The 13,456-nt window shown below is 43.2% G+C and overlaps 1 protein-coding gene across 1 annotated transcript; it reads right to left on the minus strand.

Annotated features, from left to right (window-relative positions):
- Positions 1 to 352: 352 nt before the first annotated feature.
- LOC134466503 (PDZ and LIM domain protein 3-like) lies at positions 353 to 12,676 on the minus strand. The gene is made up of 7 exons (XM_063220403.1): positions 12,477 to 12,676; positions 7,816 to 7,967; positions 7,619 to 7,703; positions 7,329 to 7,516; positions 2,175 to 2,305; positions 1,874 to 1,985; positions 353 to 1,246 (listed from the first exon to the last, which is right to left on the minus strand). The coding sequence occupies exons 1-7, from the start codon at positions 12,567 to 12,569 to the stop codon at positions 1,078 to 1,080; spliced, it is 930 nt and encodes a 309-aa protein (XP_063076473.1). The 5' UTR covers positions 12,570 to 12,676; the 3' UTR covers positions 353 to 1,077.
- Positions 12,677 to 13,456: the final 780 nt, after the last annotated feature.

Here is a 13,456-nt window from a genome sequence, read left to right on the forward strand (position 1 = left end):
TTTTACGTTATAACCAGAGGGTATAAATGGGCCTTAATGGTCCTAAAGCTGGATGCCACCCATGTACTAGTCTTCCTATGTTCTGATACTGTAACGCAAACTCTGCACAATTTTCACAGTTTGATGGTGGTAGTAAGTACCACACTTTGGCAGCATGATTTCTGGAAAGAAACAGCCAAAATATTACACAGTGCACCATTAAGTGTAAAGTGTCCTCCTTTGTTGGTTCTTATTGTCCCTGTCCCAACTTTTTTGAGACATTTGAATATTCATAAATGTCCCCGAAACAATACTTTTTCAATTTTAATAGCTGATTAGCTGAATAGCTGAAAACTATAGCAAATAACAAGTACCCCTCCCAGCTACAACAGCTTTGGGGTTTGTACAAACAATTGAGTTTGATAACTTCAGTCCTGGGTACCCTGTCCAAAAATGTGTATCACTGTAGTGAGACTTACTGATGGCCGGTCATACAGTGACCTTCAAAACCCACTACTAAAAAGTAATCAGGATCCTATTTTTCGAAAGTGCTGATGCTAACCAGTGAGCAAGTTAGTTAGTTGCCTATAGGAATTTGCATTGCAAACAAGTTAGTTGCCAACTACTAATCTACGAAATGCATCCCATTCTTAGTGTTAGAGCAAGATAGAACAACAAATGGCAGCAACACATAGTACTTTATCACAATAAATTCAAATAAATGAAGTTAATTCATTCCACAAAATGCGAAGTATGTGCAAAACACTGCATACAAATAAACCATTTCAAATTAAAAGAGCAAAACAGATCTGATATACTATGGCACAGGGCCACATTTGAGGAGTAGCAATGTGTTGAAAAAGACAAGTGGTATGTGCATCTACTACTGTAAGTGTATCTACTTGAACGATAAATCAACAGTGTCACACTAAGAAAATTGCCTTACATTCTCGCTGAATGAAACATTACTATTCACAAATCTGTCCAGGTGTATCACATTGGCAGAGTGTGCGTGGGAGTAGGTCTTGTGTGTCACACATTGGTGTTCAGAAAGTGTAGATGTGCTTGTATTAGAGAGTGTGTTTTAGAGCGTGTGTTTCACAGGTCTTCGTCCTTGGGAGGTCTAGTTCGAGCACGGGCGTGGATCTCGCAGTACAGCTGACCCTCCACAAAGAAATAACCTTTTTGCTTTAGGTTCATGTCACAGTCCGTGCAGACAAAACAGCCAGGGTGACGAAACTTGTCCCTTGCCTTCACCACTGTTCCACTGAGAAAAGGTGAGAGAAAGAAAGGAACAATGTTAGTCTTCACAACATTTTCACAATGCCAGTTTAAATCCCTGACAAAATTCTCTATTTGTGATGGAGTGACCATCACATGGGTTGTGGGCGTGCTCTGACTGTCACACCAATGAGCCTGTCTCTTTGTTTTAATAGTCAGAACCCCTGTTGGGTATCCAGAAGGCTCAGGTTTTAGTCCCGATGGGACAATTCTTTTCTTGCTTACTACAGTGTGGATCACTGTGCGATGTTGAAACATGGATTAATTCAGTGGTTCCCAACCTTTGTTCTTCAGGGACCCATGTTTTTACCATTGTAAGCGTTGGTGACCCAACCGCGCGAGCGCCTGCACGAGCGGGAGTCACATGATACCCTCTGTTTTCTGCGAAAAGATCTTTGGCGACCCATAGGTTGAGTCCCGACCCATACAGTAGGTTGGGAACCACTGGGAATCTTTGAGGCTGAAGGAAAACCAAAATTCTATTTTTGTACAAACTTCCTAATAGAAAAGCTGAGTAGTACCTACAAGTTCTATAAAAGAGACGTAGTGATGAACAGTCACTAGATTGTGGGAAATATTTTTTTTTAAATGAACAGATGGCTGTGGCACTCACACTATCCCATTGCCACACTTGTCGCACACAGGCAGCTTCTGCAGGTTCCCGGTCGGAGCAGAAGGTTTAGTGGTGGGAGCTCTCACAGTTCTTGTTACTAGAGGACGAGTACCTAAAATCATTCAAATATAATAAGCATGTCGTTTGGGATATGTGTCCCTAACATGCTTGTTATACTGCATGTGTTACATTAATATTTTAATGATCATTATAATATTATTTGCATAGTTTTGATCATCAGCCGTTATTGACATTAAGACGCCAGATATCCGATCCATGTGTGTGTGTGTTTGTGTCTTACCATCGCTGTTGACAAAGTCCTGCAGGGCCTTGAAGGAGCCAGACTGTCTGGGTTCAAGAGGCTCCTCGTCCTGGTCCTTTTTCAGCATGCGGTACACATCTGACTCCTCTATGGAGTTCAGCGTTCTGGGACTGGGGGCAGACAAAGCTACAGTGATTTTTCACTGCTCCATTGCCAAAACCTTACCCATATGTTTCAAGAAATTGTCTTGTCTTGGGCCCTCAACCCCTGGCACGCACGCGCACACACACACTTTACAATTACAATACATTGCCCTTGGCAGATGCTTTATAACCAAAGCGACTTACAAACGAGAACATAATCATTGCCAACATCACTTGCATCACACACCATACAAGAACTAGAATATGCTGTAAACAGACACACACAACATAATTCCGAATACTAGACATTGTAATTATTTAATTTAAATATACACAAAAATATTTTAAATATTTTAATGTTTATTCTTAAAATTATTCAATATCTACTATTAATATTTATTAAACAAAATAGTTGTGAAAAAATGCCTATGTGTGTTTGTTTTTAATGTACGTATTATTCAATTTATGTAAATGTTGTGGTCTTTACAAATGTATGTGATGCATCTGGCCATCTCGTAATGCAGTTGCCTCAGCTAACTCAGGTCTTCACATCCTCATTTTCAAGTCCAGGTAGTATATCAGTACCAGGCGTGTGGTCACTATCAGATAATGCTCTTCATGTCTTCTCTCACACATGTGCAGGACACCGCATGCTGGTATAACCGTCGGAACCAATTCACGGCTGATGTCACTCTGCTTGCCCAGCACTCCCTACCTTGCCTTTAAATGTCCAAAACTATGCTTGACGGCTACATTGATGGCATTTAAATTCTTGATGAATGCCTCCTCTGATGGGGAGAACACAGGACTAGGGTAGGCTTTGGTTAACCATGGGAAGGGGGGTAGGCAGGATCTCCTACCAACAGGAAGGGTATGTTTGTGTCTTTGATGGTAATAGGGCCCCTTATTTTTGGGTCAGGCCTCATATGTGGCTCTACAAGAACACACAACTCTTGAAACAAAAGTTTTGTTCACGGAACTCAGCAATAAACTGACGGTCCATAAAGGATGTTACGTCCACCTCCCACCATACACTGCTCCTTTGGTACTGCCAGATTACAGGTGACCTGCGACTGTTTTTTTTAACGTTTTTTTACGTTTCCTAGTCCGTTCAGCCCTGTAAGGTGGGGTGCTACCCAACATCTTTAAGGCTTACTCGAATAAATATGCAAAGTTGTGCAACATCTGTGAATGTGATGTTTGTACTCTCATCAGTTGCGACCGAAAATGCAATATGTTTTGTCCCTCAGTTGGCTGCCTAAATCTTGTGAGAGATCTTCAACCCCTGTATTCCTGGACAGACTATGTTGGCAAAGACGTATTTTTGGAGTATACGAATTCTGCAATATGCATTATGCATTTTTTCACCAGTTCATCATCCAAAAAGGGTTTGGATGCTTTCACCAACTCGTTTGCAATAAGGTAGCTAGCTTTCACTGCCCCTTCACAGACATTACTGCTGCGAGTAAATGCCGTCTTTTCAGTCCTGCTAATAATTAGCTTTTCTTTTCTTATCTTAATTGTCCCTGCAAATGGTGAAACTTTTCCTTATATTGAGTCTCATAGTGGAGCTGAATGTTATATTCTTTGAGCACTGCGACCTGTTGATTACTGTACATAGTCTTCATCTGTCACTGTGGTTGTGCCAGGTCTCGCGTTTCATTTGCTGCCCCCCAGTGGCGGAATTGCGTGTTTCGTTATTTCTATGAAAAATCGTTGCCCTCCACAGGAATGGGCTAGAGATTTTTTTTTCCCCCCTACACGATCAACTGTTTTTCTCTCCATGTCCAGGCCGGATGAAACCTTCTGGCGGGCCGGTTTTGGCCCGCAGGCCGTGTGTTTGACACCCCTGCTCTAAGTACTCTGAACCAGCCATAGTACTATGGCTTTTCCATGTTTTTAGATGCGTCCCAGCATCTCTATAAGAGGGTCTGTCTGTCCGTCCGTCCGTCCGTCCGTCCATCTGAAACGCATTCCTTCAATGTCCGTCTGAAACGCATTCCTTCAATTGTTCCTACTGTGGCCACAAGGCGGCAGAGTTGCCATTTTGGACCGGAGCGAATGCGTGCAAGCCAGAACGTATTACCAAACAGGCAAGACGGCTGATAGCATTGTGAGACAACTGAGGGCGGAGCGAATGCGTGCAAGCCAGAACGTATTACCAAAGAGGCTTGAGACAAGAGGGCTTACTCACGTCATAACAGCGTAGTAGGAAATGATGGCGAGGAGAGTACGGAAATGTTATTCACTGTGGAACAGGTCATAGGACAGCGTGAATGTCTGTCAGCTGTCCTTAATTACACCCAGCAATTACTGCTGACCAACAGCTGCCGTTACTTGGCCACAAATTATCCATCATGGTGTCGCCCCCACTGACCATGTGCAAGGGAGTACGAAAATGGTATCCATCGCACCCATTGACCAATGACCATGCGCAAGGGAGTTAATTTTCCATCCACTCGTGTCCTCAGGCAACGCCCCCGTACTACACCGTGGCCAATGCATTCCCCGCCAAGAGATTGTTCTTTCTCTTGAGTTTCTTTGGTATTACCAAACAGGCAAGACGGCTGATAGCATTGTGAGACAACTGAGGGGGGCATTCAATTTTCGCCATTGTTTTGCGTTTGGACAATGGGAGGCAACTTTATTTTGGTTCGTCAGAAACTCGCGGAAATGAACGATTTAGAAGTTGGCAGGCAGTTTTTGACACAGATGTTTGTGCTCGGATAGAGAGGCGTTTGCATTGCATAACGCTCCACGGCATGGAACCGTAATTAGTTGACAGGCGACCCGCAGCGCATACAGCTCTTCCTCTAAACGTCGACCTGTAACATTTGGTTATAGCTTTTCTCCTTTCAAAACATTCACATTTTCATTTGTGCGTGGATAGAGGGGCGTTTGCATTGCATAACGCTCCACGACATGGAACTGTAATTAGTTGACAGGCGACCCGCAGCGCAGCTCTTCCTCTAAACGTGGACCTGTAACATTTGGTTAGCTTTTTTTTCTTTCATAACATTCACATTGTCCTCCGCTTTTCTCCAGTCCACAAACTCGGGTTCAGAGGTCTGTGTGTAGCCTACGAGCCTCCCTTTTAATATTCCCAGCGAGTTTACTTCTGCCTTTTCAGTACCCTAGTCAGTTTGCGCTGCGCACTGGAGCATGGTGCTCGAACTACAAGTACCCAGCTGGGCCATTTGACATACGGTGTGTTTAGCCTACTCGTAGCCTACAGGGAGGTTCTTTCGTTGGCGGGCTCGTACCCCACAGGTGCTTTTCGCTGCGCTCAGAGAGAGCACAGGACAGAACGCGTCTTTCGTAATTGCTTTGTAGTCGTGTGAATTTGGTAAACTCTGGCACGGGAGCTCACTGCTTTGTGCCTTGACGGTGAAGCTGGTTTTGAAAAATAAGCGCATAATTCACCTAAAGGGTGAACCCATAAGCGCATGATTCACCCAAACGATTTTATGTATTTATTATTTGTCGATGTTTAAATTCTTTCCCACATCCACATGATGCTGAAATGGCGTGATACTAAAGGTTGATACTAATAAATGTCTGGTCATTTGTAATGTAGCCTACTTCATCTATTTGAAATCATATGGTTCTTTTCCAAATCCAAGAATGATAAGCTTATTATAGCCTAAACTGCAAAAAATAAAGCCATGTCTTGCCATTTTGCTGCCTGCCACATTATTTGGAGTGTCCATGATGACCAATAAACAAAAAGTACATCCTCAGGGGGGCGTTGACAGGTTAGGAGGAGGCCAGGGGGGTGTTTGGGGTTGGGGGGGGGGGAAATTGCATTGTTGGAACTGGCATAGAGGGACTTATCTGTTGTCCGCCTGTCGGCCTTGTTTGTATCCATGAAGGCCGTGGTTCCTGACTATGGTTTAACCATCGTTTTAGTATGAAAACTATGGATCATGGAAACTTGTGGGCAGCCATGGTGTAATAGTTTGGTAGTTGGACTGAAGATCACAGAGTTGCTGGTTTGAATCCCACCCTTACCTCTCCCTACACCTCCATCCATGGCTGAAGTGCTTTTGAGAAAGGCACCTAACTCCATTCAATGAAAAACTATAAACCATGGTTAATTTTTCGAAGGGTATAGTTTAACCATAGTTGAACCGTTGTTACAGTTACAGTTGTTTGAAAGATGTAATTTATTATTTTTCATGGCTATAACCCTGCCCACACACTGTAAAACCTGTGACTGACAGACATCATCATTTCAACGGAATTAAAAAAAAACAATATTGAACAATATCACCATGACCTAGAAGAACGTTTATAAGTGGTTCTACAGAACTGCAAATAGTTCACCTACGCCAAGGAGGTTATGTTTTCGCTCGCGTTGGTTTGACTGTCTGTTTTTCAGCATCAAAAAGTGATGAACGGACTTGGATGAAACTTTGTGGAGATGTTGGAAATAACACATGGAACAAGTGATCAAATTTTGGTGGTGATTCAGATCTGGCGCTTTTTTAAGATTCCTCAACATTACGGGATGGGGCAAATTTTGACATTGCAGTGTCTAACTCCAGAAAAAAAAGTCACAGTCAGATGTTCCATCAAAGAGTTTACGTCTGGAAATGTGTCCCAAATATTCGTCAACACCGTCAGATACATTTATAGATATAGAACCGCTTAAATACATTCTTCTAGGTCATCATGGTGATATTGTTCAATTCCATCAGTGTTTTTTTTTTATTCCGTTTAAATGATGATGTCTGTCAGTCACAGTTTTTACAGTGTGTGGGTAGGGTTATAGCCATGAAAAATAATAAATGACATCTTTCAAACAACTGTACATTTGTGTAACAGACCCCTTAGTCATTACCTGGATTCATTTTGTTCATGAAAATGTAACTGATTTTCAACAGAATGACCACTTTAATAGCTGGGAGGACATGTTTTTGCCAAACTTTCAAGAATCGGTTAAGTCCAAGTCAAAATCCTCATTTACGTGTATATATGATAATGGCACAGTCCAACCAAATAACAGGTCCATTGCTCTTAGACATGTAACCTTCTCAGACATGCTTACCTCTGCGGTTTGTCTTGGACCAGGCCACGCATCTGGCCATGCATGGCGTCCTGAATGTTGCCTGAAGAGTAGAGACCAATGGGGGTGTTATAGGTGGCGCTCACCAGCTGACGTTTGTCATCAATGTTTGCTGCAGCCACAAAGGGCTGGGCTTGACGGTTATGGCCTGTCCCAATTGGTCGATACTCCTGGACAGGCATATTAACCATAATGTAATCTGACTGAAATTCTCAGATTAAAAAAAAGAGTTACAAGAGTTACTTAGAGGAACGCATATGGATATGTCTTACCTGTGGCTCTGCTTCTAAGTTGATTTTAAAAGGGTTGACCTTTCCACCCTCTGATACATTAGGTGACCATAGTCTCGTTTCAGGCCTATGGAATGTAGAATAAGATCAGTCAACAGTGATATCAGTAGCAGGCAGTGTGGGTGTGGTTGTGCATATACAAATGTGTGTTTCTGTCTGGGTGTTTGTGGACATCTCACCTCTCTATAGTGAGGCAGAGCTGATCGCCACAGTCCTTGATTACGTTCTGAGCTTCATAGTGCATCAGATTTTCTGCAGGCATGCCTCCAATTGCCAAGATGACGTCACCAGGGCACAGGTTCACCATTGCTGCTTTACTGCCAGGGTTGATCTGAGGTAGGCAGACAAATAAAGAGACAGGCATTCTCGTCATAGAAACCTGACTGAAACACAAGGGAATACTGACATCATTGAGAATATATTTATCTCTCGCCTTCTCTCTGTTTCTATCTGTCTGTCTGTCTCTGGTCCATAGTCCTGGGGACTTTGTTTCTCTCTCTCTCTCTCTCTCTCTCTCTCTCTCTCTCTCTCTCTCTCTCTCTCTCTCTCTCTCTCTCTCCCTCTCTCTCTCTCTCTCTCTCTCTCTCTCTCTCACACACACACACACACACACTGTGCTGGACATGTTTTCTCTCACAGCGACAGGAACATAGATGTAACACTTGCAAACTCAAACCTAGACAATTGTGTTGTTGAGAGCTTGTATGGCAAAACATTACCCTAATCTGCCATTTTGACAAGGCATGCTACAAGGCGTTGCTAAACACTAAAATGCTAAGCTATGCCATGACCAAATCCTGTCAGTAAAGCAACGTTTACTTTTATCAACAACAACAGTGGAACAGTTAAGCAACGGAAACAGTGAAATTGTGCCCTAACCCTAACCTGTCACAGGGCGTTGTAGAGCACGAACATGCAAAATCATGATGCACACGGGTGATGGGCATTGTTTTTATATGCATTGTCATGATGCCATGTTTCAATACTACACTGTGGTATAGTAAGTGACATGAAAGGGAGGCCAGAAGATAAACAGACAGGGCCCTGCTGTGGCGCTAACGGTAGGGCACTCGTCTGGTACGAGGTCGGCCCGGGGCCTTTGCAGACTTTTCCCATCTCTCTCTCCCCACTCACTTCCTGTCCAACTCTTCACTGCACTATCATAATAAGGGCCAAAAATGCCCAAAAATATTATAGTGTTAATAAAAAAAGATAAAACAGACAGGTGCTCAAGAGATTTAAAATACAAGTACTATTTTCCGATTCAGGATGGAACAACCCCTGACTGCTTGGATTGCACTGCCAGAGATGTAAGCATAACCTTTTGTACAAAGTGTGTGTGTGTGTGTGTGTGTGTGTGTGTGTGTGTGTGTGTGTGTGTGTGTGTGTGTGTGTGTGTGTGTGTGTGTGTGTGTGTGTGTGTGTGTGTGTGTGTGTGTGTGTGTGTGTGTGTGTGTGTAACAGAGAGAGTGCAGTGAATGTTGATGTACTATTGTGTGTAGAACAGAGGAAGACACTCGGGCAAAGAGAAACTGTTTACATGAGCACACATACCAGCAAGGTCAAATAAGTCTCACAAGTGTGTGCCTTTCTTAGTGTGTATGTGTGTCTGTGAGAGGGACAGAGAAACTACAAAAGACACACACACACACGATAGAGAGAGGGGGGAGATAAATGGGTGGTTGACGTTGAAGGGCGAAACGCAAAAAAAAAAAAAAGTTTTTCCAATTCCTGAAAAAAATAATGGGAAAAAATTGAAAAAAATAAAGCACTTAGTGGTCCGTGGAATTTCGCCTTATTTTTTGCCATTTTTGGGAAAATGTGTCCTGCATCAACACATTGCATAGGCATGTCACGCCGCAGGAAAATGAAGTCACACCACAGGAAATTCACTGCTTTATGGCCATTTTAATGCTTTTGTATACATGACTAACATCTGAGCTCATGCTAACTTGATAATGATATTGTGTTTAATCTTAATATGTGTTTTCATTTATTTAAAAAAAACAAAACATTTTTTTCCTTCTATAAGAGCAGTCACACCACAGGACACCATAAAATGAACCTAAGCATTGTGTGACAGAAACATTGCAATATGAAGACATATTAAGAGGTTAATAGTCACCTCAAACTTCCACAGCACTCTCCAATAACTGAGGTACTGTCTGGTTAGGAGCCAGTCTTTAAGATCCTTGTAGTTGGCCTTGTAGCTGCCCATTCACAAACGTACATGTCACCCCACAGGACACAATTTGTGTTACGGAATTGAACTTGTAGTTAATATTACTGTCTTGAGTTTTTTCACATTCACATATCTTAATATAAAGTTAATATTTATGCAATCATGCCAAATGCTTCATACATTATTCAAAATGTTGTAGGTTAATTTATATATCATATATCATATTCCAGGTTTCATTAATGTTACAGTCACATTGCAGGATATTTGACATATAAACCTTTACATAAATCTTAACAAAAATGTTTCTTCTCATCTGACTAATATGAAACATAATGTACCACATCTTTCATTGACATTTGTTTTTGAAAGGAAAAATAACAGTTTTGTAGGTTTTTAACCAATGTTACGAAAAAACAAGGCGTCACGTCAACCACCCAAATAGAGAGAGAGAGAGAGAGAGAGAGATATCTTTCATCCAGCAAGCCTTTACAGCACCTCTCTTCTTCAAAGCTGCTGGTTACCCTCCTCAAGACAGTATAACCTCAGTCAGGGTCTGGCTTGAGTAGAGCTAGAACTGTTCCTACATCCGTCCTACTGGTTTTCATTACCTTCAGTCATAATGCACAGGTAATTTTAAAACTGTCACGACAGCAAGCCTTCAGACAGGGTTTTGCCAGTTTGCCTTAAGTTGTCCCCTTGAGGTGCCTTTAGGACACTATGCTTCAATTAATTAACAACACTCAGTTGTTAACAGTTTATGTTTCCAAATGGCAACAGCGGGGCATGTTTGGCTTGATGGGTGGGGTGGAGGGTATGTGTCAGGGCAAGCAACTCTAGGCCACTCTGCTGACCAAAAATGGCTGTGACAGTGTGGCTGTGCAAGATGTGGACGAGCTTTGGGTAACGTTGAGTGAAGTATCGGCATGCAATGCAGGCTCAATCTTATTATGAGGTAGTCCTTCAAACAGCTGCAGTACGCTTGTTCCTGGGCATAGGCAATGCCATCCATAATCGTAAAGTTCGTTGTGGTTCAGCTATTAGAAGAAACAGAATTACTCATAAACAGGATCAGGCAAGGCCCAGGGGCTTTTATTCTGTCTGTACTTCTCTCTCTCTCTCTCTCTCTCTCTCTCTCTCTCTCTCTCTCTCTCTCTCTCTCTCTCTCTCTCGCTCACTCTGTCATGGTATCTCACCTCTTCATCTTTTCATCATGCACCTCCGTCATCAGCTCATTTGGCAGACTACAGGGACAGGTGTTCCCATATTGCAGTTCGGTGACTTGTTTAGATGACGTGCTGCTAGCACTTTTAGCAAGTGGTCAGCTAACCCCTCCTCATCACCCCCTAATTCCAATTCCGCCCCCGCCTCCTGCCCCCTGCCCCCAAAGACTAATAGACTAAATATAGTCCTGCATGAATGCATTCAATGTACCACACTAGGCATTCTTCACTAAAAACAGAAATGAAAAGAGCGGAAAAGTACCATTGCAAGGCCAAACGACACAGATTTGCTTATTGATACTGCTACCTTTCATGGTAGGATGTGATGTTTGATGTTGTGCAGCCTGACAGTGTGATGAAGCCTCGCTACAGCTCGTAAACTGTTTGTGGTTGTTTCATGGGCTGTCGGAAGGAATTCTGGGCGCAACATCTTCGCGAGAGGGCTGAAGCCAGAACCTAAAAAAGGGACTGTTATTTCAGCTGTTAGGGATGCCTGGATGGCTTTGTTTGAGCTGTGTATTGTCATGCACTTCTGAGTGGTGTGTGTGTGTGTGTGTGTGTGTGTGTGTGTGTGTGTGTATGTGCGTGCGTGCGTGCGTGCGCGCACTGGGCATGAGTGGGCCTTAGTATGTGACACAGTCTTCTATTTTAGTGCTAAGCTTTATGGTCTGGGCATTGAGCACACAGGTGTGTTGACCACTTGGTGGGTCAGGCTACATGGCAGTCAACTGGACATGTCCCCTTTGTGGCTGTGCAATTCAGGAAGACCCTTTTGTCTAACTCACTCTACCATCTCTGTTTTCCACCTTCTCTCATTTTCTCTTGTAACAACAGAGAGAGAGAGAGAAGTAAAGTAAAAAAAAAGTTTAAGTACATACATGTTTTAGCTTCTTGCTGGCTAGCTATGACCACTAACTGACAGAAAAAGTGGCCCAATGACAACAAACCCACCATCCTGCTAATGCCCCATGAATTTAAACCAGCAGCAGTATGGATGGAGGAAAGAGATGGGAACTCTCTCTCTCTCTCTCACTCTCTCTCACTCTCTTTCTCTCCCTCTCTGTCTCTCTCTCTCTCACTCGCTCACTCACTCACTCACTCACTCACTCACTCACTCACTCACTCACTCACTCACTCACTCACTCACTCACTCACTCACTCACTCACTCACTCACTCACTCACTCATTCACTCACTCACACACACCCACACACACACACACACACACACACACACACACACACACACACACACACACACACACACACACACACACACACACACACACACACACACACACACACACAGTCAGCCTGTACACACATACACATGAGCATGCACATCTGTGCTGACATAGATACACATTACACACAGCGCCGAATTACAGTCTGTTAGTCAACGCTGCTTTGAAGTAATACCTATGCAGGAGGTCTACTCACCCTGGATATGCTTAAGGGTTGGTTGAAGTCCTTTCCTCCAACTAGTCTAAACCCCCATGGGGCCGGTCCCTGGAGGACGACGTTCACTGCCATGCCCCAGCCGTGTCCTCGTATCCTTTTCCCCCCGCTCTTTTGGTATTCCTGTTAATGTGTGACGTGGTGGTGAGTATAGCAGCAGGATCCTCTTCTCCAGAGTAGTGTAGTACTGTGGCCCAGGCCCCTTTTAGTCTGAATGTTTTGGTGAGAAGCAGAAAACCACTCCCCCACAGCTGGTCATTGGATACACTGGAAGGCATCAGGGCCTGCTAGAGCACACACACACACGCTCTTTCTGTTTTTCTTCTTTTGATCAGTGCTGGGCAGAATTTCACATACATGGATTTAAAATGCATATTTAAAATAATTTGGTGTATTTTAAAATACATAAATGTATTTTAATATACATGTATCTGAAACACTGCCCAGCTCTGCTTTTGGTCATGTCACATCACATGTCCAACATCAGGTTCATGTTTTATACACCACTTTGGTCATTCGGTCTGCCATTAGGCTACTTGGAATCATTGACTGGAGTTATTTGTGTTAACACTTTTGGTGTCAGTTTGACTAGCTGTTAGTCTTTGACATGTGTTGATTAATGTATTACGATTTCACCACTCATCGAGGAAAGTTTAAGGTCGAGCAAAATGCGAAAACATCTGCATCTATCCGCCCAATTCCTCTTTTAGTCTATTAGGTATAAACAGCCAACAGACTCAGAGATGAAACACAGGCCAAAGGGGTTGCCTGGCTCATAGCCCGGTGGAGAGTTGTAAGCTGTACTGATCTGACTGCTTGAGGCTTGAGTCCCTGTTTGTGTGTGTGTGTGCTTGTGCGTGTGCGTGTGTGTGTGTGTGTGTGTGTGTGTGTGTGTGTGTGTGTGTGTGTGTGTGTGTGTGTGTGTGTGTGTGTGTGTGTGTGTGTGTGTGTGTGTGTGTTTA

The sequence above is a fragment of the Engraulis encrasicolus genome, chromosome 16, assembly GCF_034702125.1.
Source record: "Engraulis encrasicolus isolate BLACKSEA-1 chromosome 16, IST_EnEncr_1.0, whole genome shotgun sequence".
NCBI lineage: Eukaryota > Metazoa > Chordata > Actinopteri > Clupeiformes > Engraulidae > Engraulis > Engraulis encrasicolus.

Bases quoted from the DNA above. Each gene is read 5' to 3' on its own strand.
- LOC134466503 (XM_063220403.1), bottom strand. From the start codon at position 12,569: ATGGCAGTGAACGTCGTCCTCCAGGGACCGGCCCCATGGGGGTTTAGA. The intron at 7,517-7,618 runs GTAAGACATATC...ATGCCTGTCCAG, and splicing joins ACTTAGAAGCAGAGCCACAG to GAGTATCGACCAATTGGGAC. The intron at 2,306-7,328 runs GTAAGCATGTCT...GTCTGCCCCCAG, and splicing joins GTCCAAGACAAACCGCAGAG to TCCCAGAACGCTGAACTCCA.